Here is a 25,834-nt window from a genome sequence, read left to right as displayed (position 1 = left end):
CGCCCCCTGGCGGGCTGGCGCACCGCGGCGGCGGCAGCACGAAGGGCGCGTGTTGCGGCCCGCGCGCGCTCTCGATCCTCCCGGGAATAGCGGGTCCGTCCCACCCTTCGGGGGATGGGAGCAGCCGTGAGACCTTAGTGACACTGGTCAACAGGGGCGACGGAAGTCTGCGGGTCCACCGAAGCTTTCCAAGGTTTATCAGTAAATGACACAAGGGCTAAAAATGGGTGTGTTTAGAGTACCCCGACCTAGTTCGTAAGCAGACGGCAGTGGGTTTTGGATTAAGGGGCAGAGTGGAAAAGGAAAGAGAAAATGAGAGATGAATGAAGGAGGGAGGGAGGGAGGGAGGCAGGGAGGGAGGAAGGATTTTGCAGGGCCCTCATCAGTTTCTGCCGGTAAGATAAAGCAGCCCTTTAACACCCTGGCTCTGCACAAAGCGCCCGTCTGCCGATGGCCCGGAGTCACAGTGCCGGGGCAGTCATTCCCAGCCGCTGCCACGCCAATACAGTACACTTGCTTTTTTAATCCTTTCTGTATTTTTTGCTTTAGTTTCTCATCTATAATGTTCTGACATGCATACCACGCGTATCCGCCGTGACGCCCCGCCCCGCCGCAGCCGCCCCGGGAACGGATCAGAGAAGCGCGGCACAATTCCCGCCTCCCGCGGCGGGCACGCGCGCGCCGCGCGCCAAACCGCCCTGCGCGCGCGCAGCCGCCGCTTGACGTCGGCGGGCAGCGCGCTCCGATGGCCCCGCCCCCGCCGCCCCAGGCCCCGCCCCCGCCCCGCATTTGCCGGCAGAGCGGCGCGGGCGCCGCTCTGGCGTCGCGGGGACGTGACGTCAGGGCCGCGCGCCGGGGAGGCGGTGGTGCTGCCGCGGCGTTCGCTGGTGCCTGTTCGTGCGAGGCCGGGAGGGGACGCGGAGAGGGGGAAAGGCGCCGGCGGCTTCCAGCGGGGCAGCGCTCGGGGCACAGAGCCCCGGGGCTGTGCCGCTGCGAGCGGTGCTGCTTCTGCGCACTCGCTTCGCCTGCTGCTCCGCTGGCTGTGCCCCCGTTTGCGCTGCCCGAGCCAGCGCGGCTCCGGCGTGGAGTGCCCGCCACGGTACCGGCTCCGGGGCACCGCCCCCGGGACTAAGGCTGCTAGGCCTCCCTTACCTATTATGCTGGCCGCGGCAAAGGGCCTGCTCGGAGCTGGAAGTAAATAACTGTTACCTAATTCCAGGGAACAGTTTCCCGCTTTCTCCTTGAAACAGTTTTTAGTCATGTTGGAATTAATGGAAGGCATGGGAGGAAGATGAGGCGTTAACCTGAGAGAACTTGTTTTTGCGGGAAGGGGTGTGTACTTGCCTTTATTCCAGGTGATTGTTTTCTTCCTGCAGGCTGAAGAACAGCAATTTTTCTGCAGAGCAGTCTTCCCTTAATTAGAGGCAGGCTCAGTGCAGCAGTGGTGAGTTGTTTCTCCAATTTGTTACCGTGGAAGACAGCAGTGTGTGTAAAATACAAGAACAAGGCCCTAAATGCAATGGTGTTGCTGCTTCCCACTTACACTTCCATGTGCCTTGCTTCCCATGTCTCATACATGAAGTTAGATCTGTAACGTGTTTGATATGGCTTTTAAATCAGCTCACACAGCTCATCAGCAAAATGCTGCTGAATTCAAATTATATTCATAGTATATAAGATATACCTGAGTTTTTGCAAAAAGCGTGTGGCTTATGGGGTTGGTTTCTTCAAACTTCATGGCAACACCAAATGTGTCACTGCTCTCTGTTTTTTTTCTCTCATTCTTTCACTGTGCTGTTTTCATCAGGGACATTTATTATCATGTATATAAATGATAATGACGTTTGTCACCTAAGCCTTACATACAACATTTTGCAACTGTATCATCAAGAGTGGCATTTAACTGTACTTAAAATGAAAGGGTTTAAACCTGTTTCAGAACATGAGAACTGACTGAAACAGACATTTCCATCTCAGCTGTTTGGCACTAGTTTGTTTTTAAGTGGTCTGTCAGGTCTTTTTGAAAATCCATTAAATTAGGAAGAAGTTAAAGAATGAGACTGAAATTGTAGTATTGGTCATCCTAGAAAGTTACTATTAAATGTTAAAAATATTCTTACATTGTCCCTGTATTTTTATGTTTTCCTATTTGTCTTCTCCTGTGTCATCAGTACTGAACCCTGTGACAGTAATTTTTGAGTTAATCCTTGGAATTGTCTCACTCATTTCTTCCTGTTCTTTCTGTTGGGAATTTTTGGTCACTTTGGTGCTTACTGTTTAATATCAAAGTTCATTCTTCTCAGAATTTTTAATACAGTCTCATTGACTTTCCTTAACATTTGTTGTCAGCCTTGCTTGTTGCTATCCTATATTACTGTGGTCCTCGCTGTTCTTATTTCTTGTATCCTTTGTGTCTTCTGCATGCTTTTTTCAGACTTGGGTTTTAGTTTCAATGTTAAATTTTTGTAGAAATGAAATTTTGGAAGTTTCTGTCACTAGCAGTATGGGAAAGAAACACCTCTGAATCTTTGCTGCTCACATATTTTTGTCTATTCTGTGGCTTAAATTGTGCAAACTTTAGATAGCTTGGTTCAATTACATAAAGAAAAATTAATATGTAAGTTCTGAAAAATTTTAGTACTGCTTAGCATTTAGTCACTGTGTTGGTTTTGGTAATTGCTGTAGTTATTAGTGAGTTTAAGTAGTACCTTCAATCACCAGGATAGTTTTAGTTCTTTTGGGTGCATTCCTCAGAAGGACTATGAGCATGTGGCATGATTGAAACAGATACTGCAGTGCTAGAAAAGAGATTCATGCAGGAATTTGTGGAAGGCTGGAGAGAAATCATAACTACCAGCTTTTCCCGAAGGTGACAGTATCCTTGCTAATGTATCATATCTGCACGACTGAATGGAATTTGTGTTACTTATTTCAGGAGTTCTTGTGGCTGTCAGCATGGAAACTTTGTTTTTCCTGTTTTCCTTGAAGCAAATGACAGTTCCAGTTTTCTACTTGAACCTTCTGAATTGCAGAGTGTAGCTTTATAGTTGTTTGTTAGCTGTATAGTCTGCTCATAAGAAGCAGCAAGTCCTCTTTGTAAGAACTCTTCAGGGGATTAGTTTTAGGTGTCTGTTTAGATTCCACTGTCTTAAACAGCATTAAACATCACATTCTCACAGAAAATTTGCTTTAGACCACAGACTATCCTAGTAGCTCTGGCCTCTGTCCAGTTTGCTCCTTCTTGAACTGAAGAGAGGAAGAACTGTGAGAAGCAAGCTGGAAATGGGGTCCTAGGAGTCATCTCAGACACTGGGTAAAGAAGGATCACAACATCCCCAGAGCCACTTGTTCTCTTGAAGTAGCCCAGAATGTATTAGCACTATGATCAGTGAGAGCACACTGTATTTTGTGTAATGTGTTTATGGCTTTGTCTTCTGATTTCATAAAATCTTGACTGAATTCTTGCAGTTGGAAAGAATTCATTGACTTCTTAACAAAAGAGAACAAAAATACACAGAATTAATTGTCTGTATATGAGTGAATTGTTACGCTGCATTCTCTCGGAAAATGTGAAGTAGGGAGGTGTTTAGTGATGAAGTCCTGTGTTTTGTACCCCTTCAGGTGTTTAGCTGTCACCAATTTCTTTTCATAGCTGATGTGATTTTTAAAATTAGGATGTATTTTAGTGTGAAGGTAAAAGTACCTAGATATCTTTTTGTCAGTATCAGAAGCATTGACTTTTAAGGCAAAACATTAAACAGGCTCGGCTAGTATAAAACTAGAACATTTAAGACACTTGGAATAGTCTTGAAAGGCAAAATGTGTTTGCAGATACTCCCTTAGAAAGGTAATTAAAAGGTAAAGTATAGAACAGAAGTAAGACTTTGGCACTTAAAGCAGATGAAGGAGTTTGAAAGTGAATGAAGTATAGGACATTGGATGATAATGAGGAGGAACTGTTATTTTTATTTGTGGTTTCTGAAGACACTAACCTATTATGCTGAGGGGTGGCATTTGATGTGTTGTTTTTATTCTAGGTGAAACTGTGCTTAGTTTTTTTCCTGCCAGCTGAGACTTGAGAACATGTGATTGTCAAGTTCTGTATTGTCATATCCAGTGGGATCTTGGAGAGCATCTTTTTCATGTGGGGTGGGGATTGTCTCTTTTCCCTTTTGCAAGACAGAATTCTGGCATGGCAGTAAGAGTCATGCTTGAGTTTGCAGCAGACCACATTGAGCACTTTCTAGTGAAAGGGATTTCTTTTCCTTCCAACTGATACTGTTCCTGGGAACCATTGTCCCTCCTGGATGTCCCAGCTAGCCAACCAGCACTGCTAGCATCAAGTGGGACACTGTCCCAGTTCCCGCAGGTTGGGACAGTCACTAAGGCAATCGCCTTGTCAAGAGACGTGGCTTGCAGCAGCAACCAACAGAAGTAATGAGAGCAGACTCCAGCTGGGTGAGTCTGGGTGTATTGAATTGCATCAGGGAGGCAACACCTCCAGGGGAACCAACAGCCAGAGACAAACTTGAGGGGGTTACAATGGTTTATAAAGAGGGAAGGAAATGGGAGAGGAATCGGTCTCCGAGCAAATAAGATTGCAGAGGGAGTGAGGTACAAAAGATTGACTTCGGGAATGCACCAAGGTGAATAACTTCAGGGAGGGTCCCTGGCCCCGGAACCAATAACTCCACGCCCTAGCTAGAAGCTTCTAGAGGGAAGGGTGGGATCGTGGAGTGACAGGCAGGGTACGAGGGAGGGATTCAGGATAAGATACATTAATTTCTATGGTAGCTAGGGAGGAGTTAGGGTAATTGACAATGCAAGAGAGGGAGGAGAGAACTAGGGCAGAACCATTGCAGTGGAGGGGGAAGCAGAACAATCCAACTTATACAACCACAATGCAACACTTCCTCCAAAATGTTTGTGTGCAATTTGGTTGTTAGAGCAATGGGTGAGGACCACAGAAAAGCAGGAGAAGGCAGTGAACATTCCTGATACTGCTCAGTGTTTATTGTGAAGACACAGTCACGTTAGTAAATAAAAAAGGGAAATGACACCCTTACTCAGTAATCAAACCTGGAAATTCTGGCTGTTGAGACACCGATGCAGACCTTGCCTTCCTTCTAAGAATGTGTTGCTTATAAGCTGACACACTGCCAAAATTTCTATAGGTGCCTCATGTCTCTGAAAGTACCCAAGAGACAATAGCAATTTAATACTCGCTTTCTGAGTTTCATCTCTAGGACAGCCTTGTAGATATAGCTCAGTAGTGAGTAAAGCTGTAGAAGTCCCATGAGCTATGGAGACAGTCCTTGTCCCTGTGATTTAACTGATCTGTGGGGTAACCTATGTCCCTTTTGCCTTTCCCATGCAACAGGTGAAGTCGATATGTAGGAGAAGAGGATTGTCTCTATCCCATACTGTTGGAGCCAATATTTACAGCCTTTGCAGTTCTGTGGAGTTAAGAGCATCTCTATATCCTCTGTGTAAATTAGGATCTGAAGAACCCTGGTTCATCAATTAAAAAATAAAAAAAGATGAGGGCAGTGTGAGGGTATCACAACAATCTAAGATTGGAGAGATCTGGGTTTAAACAACCAAGGTGCAGCTGTGTCTGTCTGCAGGAATAACTTTTCACAAGTGCATCTGTACATGGCAGTAATTAAAAAACTGTATTTTGAGCAGATCCCACTAAGATAGGAGCTGGTGTCCTCCCTGAGTCAATTATCTTTACAGGGGGCATGCAGAGAACAAGCTCCCCATAGAAATCCTGTCAATGAGAAGGGAAGGTAAGGACTTTATCAGAGTTGAAATTACATGCTGGGACCTGAGCCTGAATGGTTTGTCATTGTTTGAAGTCACATATTCCTCCTTGCTCCCGTAGTGTCCTCTGGTTTTTGTGGAATGGTGTGCTTAGATGGCTTGACTTTTTAGCTTGTTTGGGTTTTTTTGTTGTGTGTGCCCCCAGTGTCCCACCCCTGCCTTTTGGCGGGCAGTTCTGGCTCAGTCACAATTTGTAAGCTTGTTCTAAGTTTACATCACATTTTGTCAGGAGTGTGAAATAAAAGCTGCTTGCTGTTCTGTCTGCTTTTTTTATGCCTAGCACATTTACCTGTCAGCAGTGTGGTGTGAAAATGATTGGAAAACTTGATCCAAACCAAAACTTGCATTTTTCCTGTTCCTTCCATCTTTGGGTATTTAAGGGGTTCAGGGAGAAACAGAGGGTTATGCTACTTATTTTGGTCACTGTAGCTCTTTGTTTTAGCCTAACTAATTTGCAGCTAGCTTAAACGGCAAATTCGAGTTTCGTACAGTATGGATTGATTCAAAATATTTTGTTGAAAATTTTTTTATTTCTTTTTATTTTTTGGTTTTTTTTTAAAAATAGAAATTAATACAAGTAAGACTAGTGACTTACTAGAAGAAAACAGAAACTGTTTGGAGGAATTTTTAAAAAGTAGTATTAATAGACAGCTTTTTTGCATCTCTGCCATTTGTATTTGGTACACATTTAGTAGATGTTTTTCCAGTTAATTTTTTACTATCCAAATTGTACAGAATATACCACTTCATTAAATGTTTTACAGTATTTACAAACATTATTTAAAAGTTGACCCATCTTCATGGAGATTATTATTTTCTAAATCAGTTTTGCTATTTGGCTTGTGACGGCCTCATCCAATGATCTTTACATGGGATCAAAAAGCAACTGTGCAAATTCATTGAAGACTAAATCTTGAGGGCTGTTAAATTCCATGCCTCTTAATAGAAAATACTTGAACCAGAGTTTTCTGGATCTCAGGCCAGCTTTATGTAGAAAACTCCTGACCTGCGTATCTGCTGTGGTTTTGACAGAGAAAAGAGCATTGGGCTAAATAAATTTTTGTTCTGACCCGCTAAGCTTAGTTTGATTTTTCTCGAGGTTTTTTTTGAGCAGTAGCTGCTCCAGTTTTTACATTGAAGTACAAACCTTTTCAAGAATGAGAAACATTATTAAAAAGGAAGCAAATGTTTCGCTTTGAATTTTGTTGTTGTTCTTTGTTGTTATCTTTAGAACTGCCAGCTAATTGTTTTGAAATAAGAAACTAAAAAAAAGTCACCTGTTTTTTGTGCTTGCATTTTACTACCTTAAATAAGTATGTCTTCTAATGAGAAGTGTTTTAGATAAGAGTATATAAATTTCCAGTGGAAGCCAAAGCCTTCAGATTTTTCCTCCCCCTTCTTAGACATGTTATCCTGGAGGTGATACCACTGTTGCTGATGGGTTCAGCCTTGGCCAGTGGCAGGTGTGTCTGGGAACCATCAAACACTGCCTCTGTCAGATATGTGGAAAACTTCTTGCAGCTTGTCACAGAAGACACTCCTGTAGTAACCCCCCCCTCCTTCTGCTACCTTGTGCACAACTGGTTAAAGCAGAAAGATTGGAAGGTTCTTCACATGAAAAGTATAAAGCAAACATGGAGTCACCTGTTCAATTATTGCTCTAAGGAGAGATGTGATTTTGTGTTTCATGGGTTTATAGACTTTCTTTAACCTTAAGACCTTCAAATTTTAGTCAGCTTTTGTAGAGGATGGTTGGAGATTTGGAGATAAAGAACTTTTTTTTCAGGGGTATAATATTTTTTTTTCAATTGTGCAATGCTATTTCTGGAATGAAAGTTCTCCAGTATTGTGTCTGGTTTTGTTGTTAAGGTGATTTTTCTAAAAAAATCAAAAATTTTAAACCTGTGTCAGAATAAATTTCATGTCTCCCATTTCATACTATTAGTGTAACAATTTTAATCTTGATCTTTTTCCTGAAGATGGAAAAATAAACCTTTTTTCCCCATTAAACAAAAGCCAATCACAGAAGTGATTTCCAATCATAATACTGGAAAAGACATCCAAGACTGAGTCTAGCCTTTTATGGATCACTACTTTGTCAGCTACACCACTGCACTAAGTGCCACATCCAGTCTTTTCTTGACCACCTCTGGGGTGACAACTCCACAGTTTCTCTGGGCAGCCCATTCTGATGCTTAACAATCTTTTCCATGAAGACATTCCTCCTGATGCCCCACCTGAACTTCCTTCTCTCTCTTCTTTGAAGAAAAGCTGTTCTTTGTTGTTTATTTAGGAAACCTAAGTATATGAACATTCAACTGTGTATGTCTTATTAAAAGTTAACATAGGCTTTAAACTGTCTTTTTTTATAAGTAGAAAACAGACTTTACAGTTTCTTTCATATATGTGTTTTTTTCTTCTTGTAACATTCTTTCTGTGGTCATTATAAATGTAATTTCTGTCATCTGGAGAGGAGTGTTTTGTTTTGTCTTCACAGAGTACAAGAGTGCAGAAGGATGTATATACACTGGAAATTTGGCAATATGCATTTGTATTGCAGCTGGTTAGCATTTGTATGCTAAATAAAAAGGAAACCAAAGATATTGAGGAAAATTTTGTATCATGTAAGACTAATTGTGAGACTTAATGCTTTCTTTTTTAATTAATATTAATTGCTTGAATGGATTTGAATTACAGAATTTGACTGTACGAATGTGTCATTTTCCCTCCTGAAGGAAAAGTAAAATGCAAAAATGTTAATAATCTACACCTTTGCCTCTTTCAGACAACTCCATGGTTTGCTCTGCTTACAGCTGAGTAATTATCTCTAGCTGCAGTTTTGCTCTTAGCTGCTGTCCTTTGCAAGAGAGGTAACTGTTTTACAATCAAAATATTTCCTGCAGTTCCTCAGATGTAGCAAATGTGTTTGTAATGATTGATTTAATGCCTGCTCCTGCTGAGAGATTTCTGAAAGCAAATAGTTCTATCCCTGTACCTCAGCTGCCTGTGAGTGGGTGTCATGCTATCTTTACACTGTGTAGTCTAATGAAAAATGAGCGTGGGGTGTTTGGATAATAAGAATGGAAAATACCTGTCTATATTTGCTATCTTTTTCTCATTAAGTGTTTTTTCTCCTTTTTAAATGTTTTTAGATTTTCATGGATCTCAACAGTGCTAGCACTGTTGTTTTGCAAGTCTTGACGCAAGCTACTAGCCAAGATACTGCAGTGTTGAAGCCAGCTGAGGAGCAACTGAAGCAGTGGGAGACACAGCCAGGTTTTTATTCAGTCTTATTGGTAAGATACAGTGGAAAAGTTCTGCTAAGTAAGCTCTGAATAATTTTGAGTATGGGTCTAGAATATGGTTGAGCCATGCTCTCTGGCTGAGAGAAGCCCTGAGTTGTCATGGTCCAAACAGTATGCCAAAGGATATGGTAGGTAGGATACAACAGTGGTAGGCTGTTGATATACTGAATAGTTTGGGTTTTCCATGTTTCATTTATTTTGAAATGTTATTTTTATGATATGGAAGTGGTGCTTGAAGTTAGCTGCTTGTATTTTAATATGCTTAAATTGCATTTGTAAAAGGTCAAGTCTTTCAGAGATTCAGTCTGTTTACCTAAATGAGCTTTGGAGAAATAAAGCATGTTACATACGGATCATTTTCATGTTGTGTGGTATTTTTGGTGGGTTACCACCTTTCTGATATTTTTCTACAATTGCTAGTTGTGAAGTTGATATCATTGTTGGCACGTAAATCTGTTTACTTTCTAGTGATTGGAGTGTGTTGGGTTTTTTTGGGGGTTGGCCATTACCTCTAGAAAGATGTTACTATTAATAAAAGTAGATTTTGAGAGAAAGTTAGGTTTTGAATTAATAGTGAAAATGAGGTCTCAGGTTTCTACAGTGCTGAGTTGTTTTAATAGGTTTGTTTATGCCTGTGTTTGCAGGCATGGTGCCCGAAAGTAGCAGATACTTTTGACCAGAATCCCTGCATTTTTCAGGCCCGTTCATACTGGACTTCAAAAAGCAATGAATACAAGTGGTGCACTCTTTTTACAGTGTACTATATAGCAAGAACACTGAGTTCACACATGCTTGCTCTCTAAAGGTCGGAGTAATGATGTCTCATCCCTTGGGAAGGATCCATCTGATGCAGTAGAAAACGGGAGGAAAGCTGCTGTTCAGAGGAGTACCCGTGTTGGGACCCAATAACCTACCTTTATTTTAGTTTCTCTTCGTTGGTTAATTTTACACCATTACCATACAAAATAACTCCTCTGTGTTTGTCTGTATCTACATACAGATATATAAAAGCATGTATATATATATATGTATAGATACATATATATGTATATATCTACAGATATATAGCTTTTTATTGGTAGGAACTAATTTCCTGATTTCCTAAGCATAGTCGAATTTGAGAATTGCTGACCTACCAGGTCACTGTTTCACAAACAGTACTGGTAGACAGGATGGTTCTTGGCATATGAATAAATAACATAATGAAAAAATAACCTAAAGACTGGATTCTGAATAAGGAATTATCCTGTATTCTGCAGTGGCACGAACTTCTGAGTGCTATGTCAATAAAGAATGTAAAAATTCTCTGAATATAGTAATTACCACCCTTATATTTCCTTCTCTGCCAGACAAGATTAGCAATACATTTGCCTTCTACGTTGTTTTTTAAAATAAGTCAAAATTTGGGCTAGTGGTAAACATTTTTTTAATCTCTAAAAATTTATGTTTAGCACAGTGTTTTCACTTCCCTGTCAAATGATTATTAAGGCTTTTTGTTTATGTGCACCCATATCACAGTGGTGTGTGTATTTCTACATATACCGTGGCCTGGGTCGATACAATTTCTGTCTTGCTTGTGGTAGCTTGAGCAATTTTTAACCTTTTTTTTTTAACAGAATATCTTTACAAATCATAGCCTGGATGTGAATGTAAGATGGTTAGCTGTGCTGTACTTTAAAAATGGAATTGATCGCTACTGGAGACGGGTCGCACCACAGTAAGTTTTGAGTTCTTCCATTTAACCATCTTAAAGTTGGCTTTGTTATGGTGGCCAGGCTGGAAAAACAGATCCTTAGTTGGTAGAAGTTACTTTAGAATTTATGCTGAAAGTGACAACATGCTTCAAACTTCAGGACTTGCTGATAAAACATTTTGTCTTTATATTGCTTCTTATAATTCTGTTAATGGTTTACTTTTGAGAACTGAGTTAGAAGGCTGTTTCATAGGTAATGGGTTTTGAAGGGATGCAGTATGTGTTGCAACATTAACACCTAGATTTACTGATACTGACAGAAGTGAAAAGTAGTCTCTTGGACAGTGAGAGGGACATTTCATTTTGTTTAAGCTGATTCGTATTGAATGTGTACATGGGAAGGAGGCAGCAGTTATCATACTAAAAAGTTCTGGTCTTCTTTTTTCATTGTTTTGATATATGGGTCCTGATAATGCATGACGTAAAGTTCTCCAAAGAAGATGAGAAATATAAGCACTTTTCACATGCACCATGTAATTTACTTAAAATTTACAAAAAGTGTCATTTTAATATGCAACCTGTACAGTTATATACTTCCCAGTCTTTTGTGTGAAGTGCTTATTTTTCCTTTAAAAACAGGTGTGATTTCATGAAGAGTTTCAATTCCAGAACTCAAAGGCTTGCAGGTGTTCAGTCTTAAATGCTAAATAGGTGTGACTGTCGCTGTCAGGTGTAGGGTATTAGATGGAATTCTAGGTCCAGTTTTTCTGGATCACAAATCTTAAGTTAGTGTTATGATGCAAACTATGATTTTCATTGTTCATTGTTTGAGATAGTTCAATGTATTTTGCCTTGTATTGTAAGCCTTTCCAAAGATCTATGAAATCAGTGAAAAATTAAAAAATTCTGTATCCCCAGCACATTTTAAGTAGTGTAGTACTTCTTCATTATGCCATAGAACACTCGAGTCTTTGTATGCGTGAATTAGTATACAATTGCAAAACATCTGCAAGCATTTGGAATCTTTTTTATGGAAAAGGAAAATACCATATTTTTCAAGAAAGATGGCATATATCTTTGAGGTTTCTGATTAACAGGATTCTGCTTACCGTACTGGTACTTTGCAAGAACTATTGGAAGAAGTTAAACATTGTTTCAATTTGTTAATCTTTTTAGCCACTAGTAGCATTTCTGGTAAAAAAAGCATAGTTTATTCTTGCAGAACTAAAGACTATAATTTTACTCTTTGAGGTAAAAATTAAATAGAAATATTTTAATGTAGTTTTCCTGTGGTTTTAAATTAAATGTAATTTTAAAATAAATTTTTATGGCTGTTAAAGATTCCATGAGTTAAATCGACATTAAATTTCCAGTGCAACCCTATTTTTTCCCCATTTCTAACTTTTCTGCCACTAATTTAGTGCAATTAAATTATAAAATAAATTTTAAAAATTGTTGGCTGCTGTTAAGGATTCAATGGAGTAATGAATACTAAACTTTTGGTCTATGCCCAACTGCTCTTCTTTCTAAATATGTTAATAAACATTCAACCAGATCACATTTCTCTTAGAATATGTTGAGGTGATACTTTAAATACCATGATTTTTTGAAGGCTTCATTGTAGGTGCTGCATTTTTGTTGTCTTTGCAAAATTCTTGTCTTTTGTCTTGCATCTCGCCGCTGTCTGCTCTCCATCCTTAGTAGTACATTGGAGCATGTTTTGATGTACAGATCAGGCTTAAAACTGCATTTTCCAGTGAGAGTGATTTAGAAGATGAACCTATGAACTTCCTCTCTCCTGCTTTTTCAGGCAGCTTTTTGTAGAGCTGTGGCAAAGAGCCTAGAGTTGTCATAGCCTCTTTTCAGGCACAATTTGGCTTCTTTTTTTGAAATTTGTTGTCAGCCTCCTCAAAAGCTGGTCTCACAGGATGATTTTGTATGTGTTTTTATTTTCTTCAGAAATGGTTTGTCTTGATTTCAAGAGTTGAACATGTTTTTGATTTTACAGACAAATACTTCTGTATCCTGTCTCTTGTGGACTTTGTTCTCTTATTTGAGTACGGTGTTAGCAACACAGTACAATACTTTCACAATACTTTTCAATATATGTTTTCACTTGTGTGATTACTTCTCATAAGCCAGAAATCCAAATGTGAAATATCAGGCTTTTTTTAAAAAGCTCCAAAATAATATTTAAAGTACTTGGATGTATATTTCTCCATACCACAAACACAGAGAAAGATCAAAGCAATGTTGAACTTGCAAACTGTGAAAGACTACAGCATAGTAGATAGAAGTTCATGTGTAGATGAAGTTGTTTTAATTTTTGGGCACATATAATTCAATGCTGAAGGGAAATAACTGGCTGAGTGAGGCACATTCTTTCTAACTTATCACCTGCCTGTAGCTTTTATAGGTGGAATTATGGAACTGGCTTTCTTGCAAGGCATTAAGGGAGGCTGAGGGCAGTGGTGCCGGTCTGTGTATTCTTCAGGGGCTAAGGTGTCCCTGTTCTCCGGCAGATGTCACTCTCGTGTTGTTTAATTCCTCCACCCACGGTTCGGCAAGCCCTTAGGAACTCTGTCACACAGTGCAGCTGTGTGACACTTGCATCGACGTTGATTTCTTAGACTTTTTTTCATTACTGTTTTCCGGTTTTGCTAATCACAAGATGGTGTCTTTAAGGCGTTGATCCTCATGAATCTATTTCTTTTCTTTCCTTTGTTTTGTCTGCAATGGCAAAAGCTTAATTACAGCGTTTTTATTTACAGTAAGTAATGAACTGAATTCTTGCTGCTCTTAGACTGTGCATATGATAAGTTTAATATAATTATAATTATGAAAAAGTGTTTAAAGCCAGAGGGTCTTGTGATCCCAGGAACAAAATAAATGCAGTAATATAGTAAAATGGGGTAATTTTTTCTTTACAAACCAGGTTTTAAGTGCTTTCTGTTGGTTCTCAAAGTGAGGTATTTTACAATCTACGTTTAATTGAGTATAGATTTTTAAAATTTCTTAATAAGAGCTTTTAAGTTTTGGAAACCACTTAGAGAATGCTTGCATGTTTGGAAATTATATACTGCATTGTCATATTATAAAAGAAAAATCCTCAAAAATTTATTTTCCTGGAATGTCGTCTCATGGCTTTAGATTAATAAATTAAATAGTTACATGCAGAAAAGCTTTTACAGTTGCAGAACTCTCTGTAAATTTTAACCAAAATATTTTTAGGGATAATTTAATTTTTTTGTGGAAAAAATCTTAAAGCCTATGTCTTGATTTGAAATAGAAAAATAAAATTGTGGCTCCTGAATGCTATAATTACCTTGGAAAATAAGACTTAGTGTACAGTTCTGAGTCAGCAGTGAAACAGTGAATTGCCCCCCTTTTGAACTATACTTCAAATGATAAGTCTTTGATCTAGGAAATAGTGAGCACTTGTGTTTTTGCAGGGTGAAGGAAAGTGAAAACTAGAATATTTTTGCCAGTGTTTGTTCTCACGGCAATTCCTGCCTCTTTTTTTGTATTATTTTGAGATTAATATTTAGCATTTGTCTAGATTAGAGTAAAACCTAAGCTTTTGGGAGCTTTCAATATAATTTTAAACCTCAGTATATAAAACTAGTTGGCTAATAACTGTGCCTGAGGTCAGACAAGAGGAAGTAGTTGTGTTGGTGTGTTTAATCTTAATTTCCAGCCACTAGCCTTCACTGAGATGTGATGTTTGCATGCTTCTAAGTCATTGCAATGTTAGGTGAAACTTTCATCTGAACAACCTTGTACGAAAACTTACAGGCTTTTTATGAAGAAGAAACAGCTTTCCAGGTGCTATAAGTAGATGAAAATTTGTTGGGGTTTTTTGTTTAGTTTGGTTTTGGTTTTCTTTTTCCCCAATAGTATAATCTATGAATACCAGCAAAACCTTTTTTAGAGCAGTGTGTTGGGTTTCCTGCTTGGAAATTAGAAGAAAATTGCATTAATGATATAATATCTGAAGTAATACAGGAGTGATATCATACTGTAACTTGTAGTCTTAAACTGATAGAGGTCACTTAAAATTAAGTATTAAGATACACAATGCTGCACTTGAATGAAAATTAACCTTTATGGCTTAGAATTTTTCCCCTGCACTTTATGGAGAATGTATCGACATACTTTTCACACAAAGCTATAATTTTCAAAGAATCTGTACTTCTAAGCGTAAATATATTACTTTCCTATAGAAAAGGATTTGTAATAGAAAAGACTTATGACTTTTACAAAAAGAGCTGTCATCTGATATGGTGATTGCCTTATTCTGGGTATTTTCTGGCCATTCTTCATTAGCATACATGGGCAAATTCATGTTCAAATCCTCAATTCTGTCAGTAATAACTATATAACAATTGCCTATGAGCAATCCATTTGTACTTTGTACAGTTTTTGTGTTCTTTCATTATATATCTGTGTATCTCAGTCTGTCAACTCTTTTGCCATTTATCTTTAAAAAGGTCCCTTCAGGTCTCAGAATGTGAGACTCAAATGCCTTTTAAGTATTTTTTTCACTGTTTCCTCTCTTTTTAAGGATACTTGAGATAGTGGAAGAACAAAGGATGTTCTTTTGTTAGTTTTGATAGTTTTTTGATAGTTACAAATGAATTGATAGTAGTTTTTTAACTGAAAATAAATAACACTTTAATAAATATATCCTGGCAGTGCTCTTTCTGAAGAAGAAAAAACTACATTGCGTGCTGGACTTATTACCAACTTTAATGAGCCAGTGAATCAGGTTAGTGATGATTGTTTATTACTCTTCCAAGAAATGCTTGTATTGATAGATCTCTTGGTTTCTTTCTTTACAAAGTATTTAATTATAATAATAAACTTGCAGTTTACATAGTGCTTTGCAGACAGATCTTGAAGTGAGATCTTATACCATAGATCATAACTCATTGAATTATAGAACCACTTTGGTTGGAAACAATATTTTGTCTCTGTGGTTTGTTTATTTTGGTGTTGCAGTGTCAGTTTGTTGTCCCTTGCTGTTTATGCAACCATTTGGTGAAACAGTTCAGGGAATGGATGTAGCTGAAAAATAACCTTTCCCTGAGTGATTTTTGGTTTTTTTCAGCTGTGTGTGTTCTCCTGTCTGACTCCCACTGTGGCCATGCAAGGAAGCGTGGCAGAGGCAGAGCAGGAGTAAGCTATTGAGATTGCTGCTGTATAAACCCACCTAAGCAGTATGGCTGTCACATGTCTAGTTATAGCATTTTAGTGAATTTAAATAAGTTTAATAAAGCTTCAGTGTGATAGTGTCTTTTCTTAGATAAAGTGACTAATTGTAAGCTCTGATTTTGATTAGAATAAGAATTTATTATTTCATTGAGTACTGAACTGATGTTAGTGGCCCATATTAGATGAATCAGTCTTACTTTTGATAACTTCTTCATCATGTAAGTATAAAATTCTGCAAGGAAGTATTTGCTAATATTTTGAGCTGGGTCTTAAACTTTGTCAAGGAAATACAGAAATGGTAGGCATAAGGTTAAGATTGAAAAGAAAAGGCATTGTGAATAAACTTCTGTTCTGCAGACAGTTCAGTTTTAACTTCTTGGGATTTCTTGACAGGATTAATGTAACTTCTAGAATTTAGAGCATTTTATCAAAATTAGGGTAATTTAGCCTGTGTAGAAGCCCATTGTGAAATGACAGTTTTGACTAGAGCTAAACATTTCATTGCAAATGCAATTTTTAAAAAAGCATATAAAGTGTTTTAAAATTTGTTCTGCAAGTGTAGTTTCAATGTAAACAATATGACAAATATTACTTGTTTCTGTATGTTAACCAAAAAAGCTATGAAGTATGTCAAGCTGAATCATAGTGTGTGTCATTTATGCTTCTACTAGGTGGAATAATTTATTAAATATTTAATTTTGAAGTTTGTATGGTTTTTTGCACATATTAATAGGTAAATTAACTGTGAAACTAATATTAACTATATTGTTTGCAAAACAAAACTTTTTATCAATATTTTTTCCATACATTCATTAGTATTTCATCAGTTTGTCTGCTAAGATGACAGCATAGCATTTTTCATAGTTAAGAATGCCACTGCTGATGAACAGTTCTCCAGCTATAGTTGCAGTTGAGATTGGGACATTTTAACTGACATTTTAAAGACTAGTGGCTTCATGTTTTGGTTTGTATGTCCTTGTGATATTTTTTGGGATGTTATTTTTTAAGATGTGGAGATTTTTTATTTGTTTTTTTTGCAGCAGTCTAAATAATTGCCCAAACAATTATGTGTGATATAGAAATAAGTTTACAGAGTCCATATCTCTTTCTTTCCCCTTGTTCCCCAATCTGTCTTGTAGGTATCCTGAGGTGTCCTTTCCAGTGAATCTTTCGTTTAGTTCCCAGCCTGCTTGATATGTCTGAGTTTTGATATCCTGTGTTACTGATAACTGCACTTTTCCAGTCACAGACAGTTCATAACACAGTTGCTATCTGCCTATGCTGTTTGCATCACTGAAGGCAGAAAAATTATGACTCTTGTATAGAAACAAAACACAAAAAAGTGAGAAATAGGCATAGTATGGAGATGTGATGATACAACTTGACATCCAGGAGAGGTGTAGAAGAAAAAGAGAACATACCATCTGCTAAAAGTGTAATTTCCATGCCCTCTGAAGATATTTAGCATATGGAGGGACCAGTAGAACAAAGTACTTCTTCAAATGTGTGACAGCAAATTCTTCTTCTTTCTCCCCATTTAAAAAGCCAGTGCTCCAGATAAAAGTACTTTTGATCTTCCGGGGAGGTTGCTTCTTGTATCACATAGGGAGAAGAATTTATTTGCTCCCCCGGTTATGTCAATTGATGCAATTTGATATTGTAGTAAGTAGGACTCCCAACTTTTCTTTGTGAACACTGACATCATTTTCCTGAAACAATTCTTCTCACTAAGCAGCATGGTAGGAATAAATATTGTGGAAAGCTTGGTGGGGTTGTCAGACTCCAGATGAAACAGCTCAGGCACCAGTAAAGAGGAAGGGCATTGCTCTATCCTCATAGGCTTGTAAATTGCTTGGATTCCTTCTGGTAGCCTAAGAATTAGAATGGGATAAGAACAATGAAAACAAGAATATGAAATTTTTATATATTTGAGGTAGAATTTTGAGCAAACATACGAAATATGCTAAGGAATGTTTAGGGGAATGGAGTTGCACAGGAGCCAAATGTGGAATAGACAGAAGGAGGGCATTAGAAGGGGCAGTCATGTGTAAACCATGGGTGGTCTGTACCTGTGTCTGAACAAACCCTGATGACCACTGCCTGTCCTGTGTTCTGATTGCATCACTTACCTGTTTTACTGTGTGATCTCACTCTGTTCATCATGCATGTGTGCTCCAAGGACCAGGTTCCAGCTGCTGGCAAGACTGGTGCCAGTAGGATTTGGGCCTAGCAACCAAAGTCAGATGGTATGAGTAGTGCAGGTGCTCCTGGCCTGTGGTTCTGAGGATCTGGAGCAAGAGAGAGTCTCACTTACAGTAACTGGGATGGGGCTTAGGCTTACACATCTGTGTTCCTGGGCCTAGGAATGGCTCTATCTAGAAGTCAGGTAGAGCAGAATTATGGGTAATATGTATTCAGCAGTGTATGTTCATAGAAAGTGATAGAAAAGATCACTAAGTAAAAAGTGGTTCCCAGATATTTGTTTCTTCACTTATGTGATTTCTAGAATAAATAGAAATTATTACTGGTCTTCATGTAAAGTTTAAGCAAGGTATTAAGTTTAGTATTTTATGTAATACTTTCTAAAACATAAACTTTTTCTTCACATTTATTTGCATTCAGCAAACTTAAAAACAGCTTGAGAAAAAGCACGCAAAAATCTGTCAATCCATTCTAGGTTTTTTTGGTTCAGGTTTTACTTGGCAATGGATCTTGTCATTATTCATTTCCTAAATGCCCTTTGACTTAGTAGTGTCTGTGGTTTGGTTTTTTTTTTTTTTTTTTCAGATAGCAACTCAGATCTCTGTACTGATTGCTAAAGTTGCCAGAGTGGACTGCCCAAGGCAATGGCCAGAACTTATACCCACTCTTGTAGAATCTGTGAAGGTACAGGATGATCTTCAACAACACAGGGCACTACTTACGTTTTACCATGTTACAAAGACCCTGGCATCCAAACGGCTTGCTGCAGATAGGAAGCTTTTCTATGATGTAAGTAATGTGATGCAGTATTGCAGAGCGTGCAAACTGTATTGTACGTGCTTGCTTCTTCCTGAGTTTAGCTGGCAGGGCATTAATGGCCTGTCTGTGGACTTAGATACCTACCCTTGGAACAGAAATGCTCTGATGATGTGGGTATCTGTGTACTGTGGAATAACTGGAAGTCAGTTTCTGGGTGAGATGTTTGAGACCTTTATTAATTTTGCATACAGCTTGAACCTTATCTTAATTTGTGTAAAGATCCTGAGCTTCATCTATAGAACAGTATCTGAATACCAGCCTTATGATGTACAAGATCTTACTTTTCTAGGAATTTGTGGAGTTTTTTTGGAAGTGTGTTCTGAATTTTTAAGTCAGTATAGTCTTTAAGAAATGCTGGGGTTTAGACTTCTATACTACCATGTTTTAGTTTTTATTATCAGTAGTAATGTGTTTGAGATTTTTACAGGCCATTTCTTCAGATTAATTAAAAGGCAAGATATGAATGCAAATGCCAAATCTTGTGTCATTCAGATTACATTCTCCACTGTAAAAACCCACTGATTAGAACACAGATGTAATTTTGGCTGTAGGTCATGCATCTCCAAACCCATTTGGAGCTGGGCAACAATGTAGTCCAGTTAACTGAATTGAGTGACTTAAACATTTTATCCAAACATTACTCTGGAATTTTTTAAATTTTAGTTTATTCCTTCATTTTAAAGGAAGGAGTGAGTACCAAAAATGAAGACTGTTTATGGATATTTATGGATGTTTACCTACTTATCTATGTAGAAATTTCTGTCTGTGTCATCAATAAGATGAAATTTTAATCATCAGGAGTCTGAGGCATTGAAGACTGACTCATAAATAGGACTTTTACTAACCTTTACTCAGTCAGAGCAACTATATAAACATGTCATTTGCTTTTGACTCCATTGATACAAGGTGCAGTAGACGAAATGCAGATTTATGTAATTATGAAACCATCCATTGCTACCATAACTGAGAAAACCTTCATCTTCTGTTTGTAATTCAGAAATCTTTATCAGTTAAGCACTGTGTGTGAACTGTAATGTGAATTAAGTTTGAAATGTGTTCAGTTCTGCCTGGTTAGAAACTATTTGTCATTCTGTGTTTTTAAAAAAATGAGGGAAAAAGTCAGTATTTGTAGCTATCAATGAAGTAAAGTTAGTTTTGGCGTAGGCATTGTTCAATACTATTGCACCTGTAACTGCTTAGTGTGTCCCAGAGTAAGCTGATTTAGACATTAATTTAACTGTAAGATGGACAGCTTGTCTGTAGGAGAAGAGGTGATAAGGAAAGCTGGTAATTTTTGGAAGCGCAGTACCATATTATGCACCAGCAGCTGTATTTACTGAAAATCAGGTAAGAAAGGAATCCTAAATAGTTTTCTTTAAGGTGAGAGTCATAGACCCAAGTAGTCAGAGATACCAACATCTTTAAATTAAGGGAAGGTATTTTTCTGGAAAATGCCTTAAGTTTAGTATGACTCATTACAAAGAAGCAAATTAAACATTGTGGTCCGTGATACATAGAAGAAGCTGGATTAAATATTTTAATAGTCTAAACCAGCCTTTAAAATTTATGGATTTATTATGGTATAGCAAAATTCAGGGAAAAAAATATTCTTCATCTTCCTTTTGCAGCTTACATCAAGTATTTATAGCTTTGCATGTTCCTTGTGGAATCACCATACAGATACATTCCTACAACAGATTTGTACAGGGGATGAAGCTGCAGCTGCAAATTCACTAGAAAGGACCTTGTTGTCATTGAAAGGTAATAATATTAGACTGGTGTAAGGATGTTAAGTGTAAGGAATCAAGTAACTTTCTTCACAGGGAATGTGTAAAAGTTTTTTGTTACATAGCTCCCATTCTCTCACAAAGCCATTCCCGTTGGGAATAACTGTATTTTTGGTTTGTTTTACCTGTACTGTTAGCAAGGCAGAAGGAAGATTGCTCATGCAGAAGGACAAGACTAGTGGTTTTGTTTCTCAGTATGTGAGAAACTGTGCACTCCATTGTGCATGTTGTAAGGAGTCAGTGTCTAGGAGACTGGAAGGTGGGCAGCACAATAGGATGTTTTCTTACATGTGTTGTAATTTAGGCTTACATGTCTTTAGCACTCAATTGAGGAGGCTGAGCTACAAGTTTCATTCCATTAAGTTAACCCTGTGTCCAGTGAAAAGCTAGCCTTAGCAGTTAGTTTATGTCTTAGGTTGATGCTCACAGGCTTATGAGTGGAGTAAATGCATATCCTGACTACTTTGCTTTTAACAACTGAGATTTTTGTATGCAGTTCTTGCAATGTAAATAATACATGTCCTGAGTTGTTTCAGAAGATGCAGAGTGCAGCTTTTACTGGGTTATGGGCCGTGATAAACCTGAGAGAATTTACAAGTAGCTTATGTGCCCTACCTGACTGTACTTGGCCCTTTTCCTACTACTGCAGGATCTTTCAGGAGTTGAATACTTAAGAGTTTTGGCAGAATTCTTCCTGATGGAGTAATTCTGAAAAGTTCTCTTCATTATTTCACGCAAGTAGATACTTTAAAAGACACAAGATATATTTTAAAGTAATTTCAACAAGGTGAATGTTAGATATGGATGAGGCATCTGGAACCTAAAATTATGTGTATTTTTTAAAGCACTGAGTTGAAAGAAAGGCATGACAAGTGCAATTGTAATTGTGTTCTGAAATCTGTTGAAACAAGAGCTAATAAATAGCTACACAAGTAATTCTTTATCCTAGTGCTTCGGAAACTAACGGTCCATGGCTTTGTAGAACCTCATTGGAATGCAGAGGTGATGGTAAGTGTGTTTCTAGTTCTAGATTTCAGGTGTTATTAGAGCTACGCCTGAAAATCATTGAAAGGCATGCATTTGTATTATGCAAAGGAAGATAAAGCAACATCCTCTCAAAGTTGTCCTCCTATCAGCTAAGGGCTCTCAGATCCTTGGTAGATTCTAAAATCTATGACACTAATGGCATCTTGTTTAAAAAAGAGACATCCTTTCCAATTTACATACCACATGATGGCCACACGTGTTGCTTACTGAAAGATGTCTTACATGTGCTCTCCTCCCCCCAGTTAAAACCATTTTGTTAAGTAATGAATTTGTTGCCGTGCTTGTCCTATCTCATTTTTTTGATTGAGATGAAAGCCTGTGGTCTGCAGCCCATGGAGAGGGTAGGGTCAGACAAAGAAACCCAAGCACCTTCCTTAACCTCCAGTGCTGCCTCTTTGCTGGAGAAATTGAGTACCTGTGACCTACAGCCTATACTAGGAAGTTGAGAACAGGGTAGAACTAGATAAGCATATTTTAAAGGACATGTCTGTAGTTACCTATCCTTCCTTCTCCTAGAGTTGCAATGCCTTTAAGAGGTGCTGATAAAGTCAGTTTGGATCATCTGTGCAATCTGCTTGCTAGCTACTTGTTAATTTTTTGCAGAAATTGTTTGTTCAAAATAATTAAAGAGTTCAGTTCAAAGTTATGAGGTCATGTCTGAGCTGGTAACACATAAGAACTAACTTTAGTCTGACATAACTTTGTTCTCATAATACAGTGCTGAATAAGTTTCACTTTTTAAAGACATGTTTGTTTTTCAGGGTTTTCTACATGCCGTATTTGAACGGCTGAAACAGTTTCTGGAGTGTAGTAAGTATCTGAGTATTTTTCTTTGTATTTGTTGTTAAATGTTGGAAGCTGGATGAAAATATACAGGCTAGTGCATCATCAATAATCATTTAGGTGCAAGGTATTTTTGTATCAGTTGACACTATTTTTTTTAAATTCTGCTGAAACTACTAAAGAAGAATTCAGTAAAAGTGTCTTTTTGTATCAGTGGACTAAAATCACATCAAAATTGTATTTGATGTTGTATTTCAACAACACTTTTTACGAGAATAAATGTCTAAACTGAATAGGAAAGATTTTTTTGAAATAAGTTATATGTAATTTCGATATTTGGGTGAAGTTCCTGGGTTCAGGAGACTGTACTTCAGTAAGAGGGCTGACTCGGGCTTTTAGAAGAGATGGAAACTGCCTCCAATTGCCACTTTCACTATACTACAGTCAGGCTCCTTTTGGCTCTTCTTTCATTTTTGACAAGAAAGGTGCAGAGTTTGAATAGAAGGAATTGAAGGCCATCCCATGCTGAAGTTTGGTGTTTATTGTAGTCCCTACAATATGAGGACTTTAAGGTTTCTGTGTCCTAAGACAAGAACTGAGCTGAACCTTCCCATTTCCACATTTCTGATCAGTAGTTTGTTTTGCAAATGCAGGTACAACAACCTTATAGGATTAGTGTTTACTTTTGTTAAATTGTGTTTCTGCCTGTATGCTTTCAATATGGTCCTTTCTGGTTTTTCTTTCTTTTAATAAAACTTTGGGGGTTTTTTTTCCTAATTCACAGTGTTTTCTAATGCTCATAGTAAATTATTCTTTAAGGTGGAGTTTCTAGAAAAGCACATAATAGTATGCAGTTTTATTAAAAGGACATCTTTATATTTTCAGTGCATAATTATATTTTGTCTACACTAGCATTTGCTTGTGTTATTTTAACTGCCTTTTATCATAGAATTTTCTGTAATGATTTCACAATTTTTATAGCCTGATCAAGTGCAGTGAATATCAGTACAGTTGAGAGAAACAGTTTAAGATTTTCTATTCCCAATCATTACCTTGTATTTGATTTGGAATTTATTTTGCCTTAGAACTTTTTTCAGGCTTAACTTATTTTTACTATAGTTAAGAGATTAAGTTCTCCAGTGTTAATTGTTTAAAACTTAGCTATCCAGAAAGAAAATGAAAGTCTTAAAAATGATAGTCATGAAATGTCTGATTTACCAGGTAGAAGTATAAGAGCAGAAAGCATATGCAGAGATCGTCTAGAAAAGACCATAATTCTGTTCACTAAAGTGGTAAGTAAAATCTCCTTTCAGTTACTGCATAGTTTATACTTCTGGAGGAGCCGTCCCCATCCTGACACTTACATGCCTTAAAGTGATTCTGTATCAGACCTCTCAAAGAAGTGGAAGATACTGTAACTTGAGACTTCTTTATTATGAGATGTATTTTTGAAGAAAAGGGTTTCTGTTTACTCATGCTGTTCTAAGTTGCAGCAGTGAAGAGTACATTTTCTTAGCTCAAACAAAATTAATTGCATTCCATAAGTAAATTATATAGCTAGGATTTGTTTAAAGAAGAGTTTGGGAAGCATTGGGTAAACAATGGTACTGGTATTAAGGAATAAAGAAAAGATAGGCTTTTCATAATACCTTTCATAGGTAGCTAGATCGCTGTTTCTATGGCTTTGTTAGTTCTGTGGAATTACTGGCCACACTAATTAATCAAAAGAAAATTAACAACATACTGTCTTGCCCTCTGAGGCTTGTATTGTCTGATACACTTGGACTTGTTAGCTGATTCTGTGCAAGTGTTAAATGCATATTGTATTGAAGGTAATGTTACGTAGACACTTGGTCTATTTTTTGGTTTTGTTCTTTTTTCTTTTTTTTTTTTTAAGTTACAAAACCTATAGAGTTCCCATTATTTTCAGATTCTATCTAGAGGCCATGGGTGTATTTTAAATATTCAGCCTAGTTATCAGAAGTAAAAAGCACCTATCAGCTTCACCAAAATTGAGTTGAAAATGCTCTGACACATTATTTTTGGTCTTTGTCATAGTACTTAGATTGCAAATGTGAATCTTTTTTCACAGACCTGAAGAGAAAGTAAATTTGATTAATCTACCACCTGTAGAAATTCACATGCAAGAATATAGGTTTAGGCAGTTTTGCAGTACTAAAGGAGATTAAAGGAATCCACCAGTGTATTTTAGATCACTAATTGAAAAAGCCAAGTTGAGGAAGCAGGTGTTTGTACTGCATTGGTAATGTGGGGGACGCGTTATATAGCCCTCATACTTCTTTTGCTTACACTGATTCCAATAGGGATGAATTATCTGCTGAAATACTCACTGTTTTAAGTATGGCTGATATATTTTATTTACTACTAGTTAGCTGGTCCATTTAAAAATTCATATTCTTCCTCGTACTTAAAAAAAGTAATTTCAAAACCAAAATCAAGAATTTTGCCGTTAAATGATGCTTCATTAATAGCTGATACTGATCTCTTCCTGATTTCCTGTTCATGTTCAGTTTTCTATAGTTTTATATAAATCGTCACCTGCTTTTGATAAGTAGTTTACTAAAGCACTTAATAAGACTTCACTAAAAGTGTTTTGATTTTTCTGTTTCTAATTCCTTTTTTTTTAAGCTTTTGGATTTCCTGGATCAACATCCTTTCTCATTCACTGCTTTGATTCAGAGATCACTGGAGTTCTCTGTAAGCTATGTTTTCACAGAAGCTGGTGAAGGAGTTGTATTTGAGCAGTTTATTGTACAATGCATGAATCTCATTAAGATGATTGTGAAAAATTATGCATACAAACCATCCAAAAATATTGAAGGTACTGTCACTATTTACTAAAATAATTTTTTATGTCTTGAGAAATTTTTTACGTCTTGCTAGCCATTCTCAATAGTTAAACTCCTTTATTAACTTTTTAATAGTTGAAATATGTATGGCTTTACCTCTATATTGAGAATTGTTATTTTAACTTTTAAAGTATTAATGTATATAGGTAATGACATTCCAAAGGAGTTTTAAATGCAGAAGGAGCACAAATATAATTTCTTTTTTGGTTGCTTTATTTTCCATTGAACGAATTTTAAAAAGTACTGAGGTATAGAGTTTGGTTTATTTTCATCAACCAGTTTGTTGCA

At 37.4% G+C, this 25,834-nt stretch overlaps 1 protein-coding gene across 10 annotated transcripts in view; it reads left to right on the top strand.

Annotated features, from left to right (window-relative positions):
• Positions 1 to 42: 42 nt before the first annotated feature.
• IPO11 (importin 11) overlaps positions 43 to 25,834 on the top strand; it is a 78,432-nt gene continuing 52,640 nt past the window's right edge. Inside the window, exons 1-13 of one of the 10 annotated variants that reach the window (XM_059836396.1) lie at positions 43 to 193; positions 1,377 to 1,444; positions 8,324 to 8,450; positions 8,612 to 8,696; positions 8,979 to 9,122; positions 10,748 to 10,848; positions 15,520 to 15,592; positions 18,826 to 19,029; positions 20,688 to 20,820; positions 21,796 to 21,854; positions 22,655 to 22,703; positions 23,898 to 23,968; positions 25,326 to 25,518. In XM_059836396.1, the coding sequence (XP_059692379.1) occupies positions 8,985 to 9,122; positions 10,748 to 10,848; positions 15,520 to 15,592; positions 18,826 to 19,029; positions 20,688 to 20,820; positions 21,796 to 21,854; positions 22,655 to 22,703; positions 23,898 to 23,968; positions 25,326 to 25,518 (1,021 nt within the window). In that variant the 5' untranslated portion in view covers positions 43 to 193; positions 1,377 to 1,444; positions 8,324 to 8,450; positions 8,612 to 8,696; positions 8,979 to 8,984. Of the gene's footprint in view, positions 194 to 902; positions 1,195 to 1,376; positions 1,445 to 8,323; positions 8,451 to 8,611; positions 8,697 to 8,978; positions 9,123 to 10,747; positions 10,849 to 15,519; positions 15,593 to 18,825; positions 19,030 to 20,687; positions 20,821 to 21,795; positions 21,855 to 22,654; positions 22,704 to 23,897; positions 23,969 to 25,325; positions 25,519 to 25,834 lie in introns of those variants that run through there. The other 9 variants (XM_059836394.1, XM_059836395.1, XM_059836393.1 and 6 more) reach the window with 9 other exon arrangements.

The sequence above is a fragment of the Haemorhous mexicanus genome, chromosome Z, assembly GCF_027477595.1.
Source record: "Haemorhous mexicanus isolate bHaeMex1 chromosome Z, bHaeMex1.pri, whole genome shotgun sequence".
Lineage (NCBI taxonomy): Eukaryota > Metazoa > Chordata > Aves > Passeriformes > Fringillidae > Haemorhous > Haemorhous mexicanus.
This window is presented reverse-complemented; position numbering and strand designations above follow the sequence as displayed.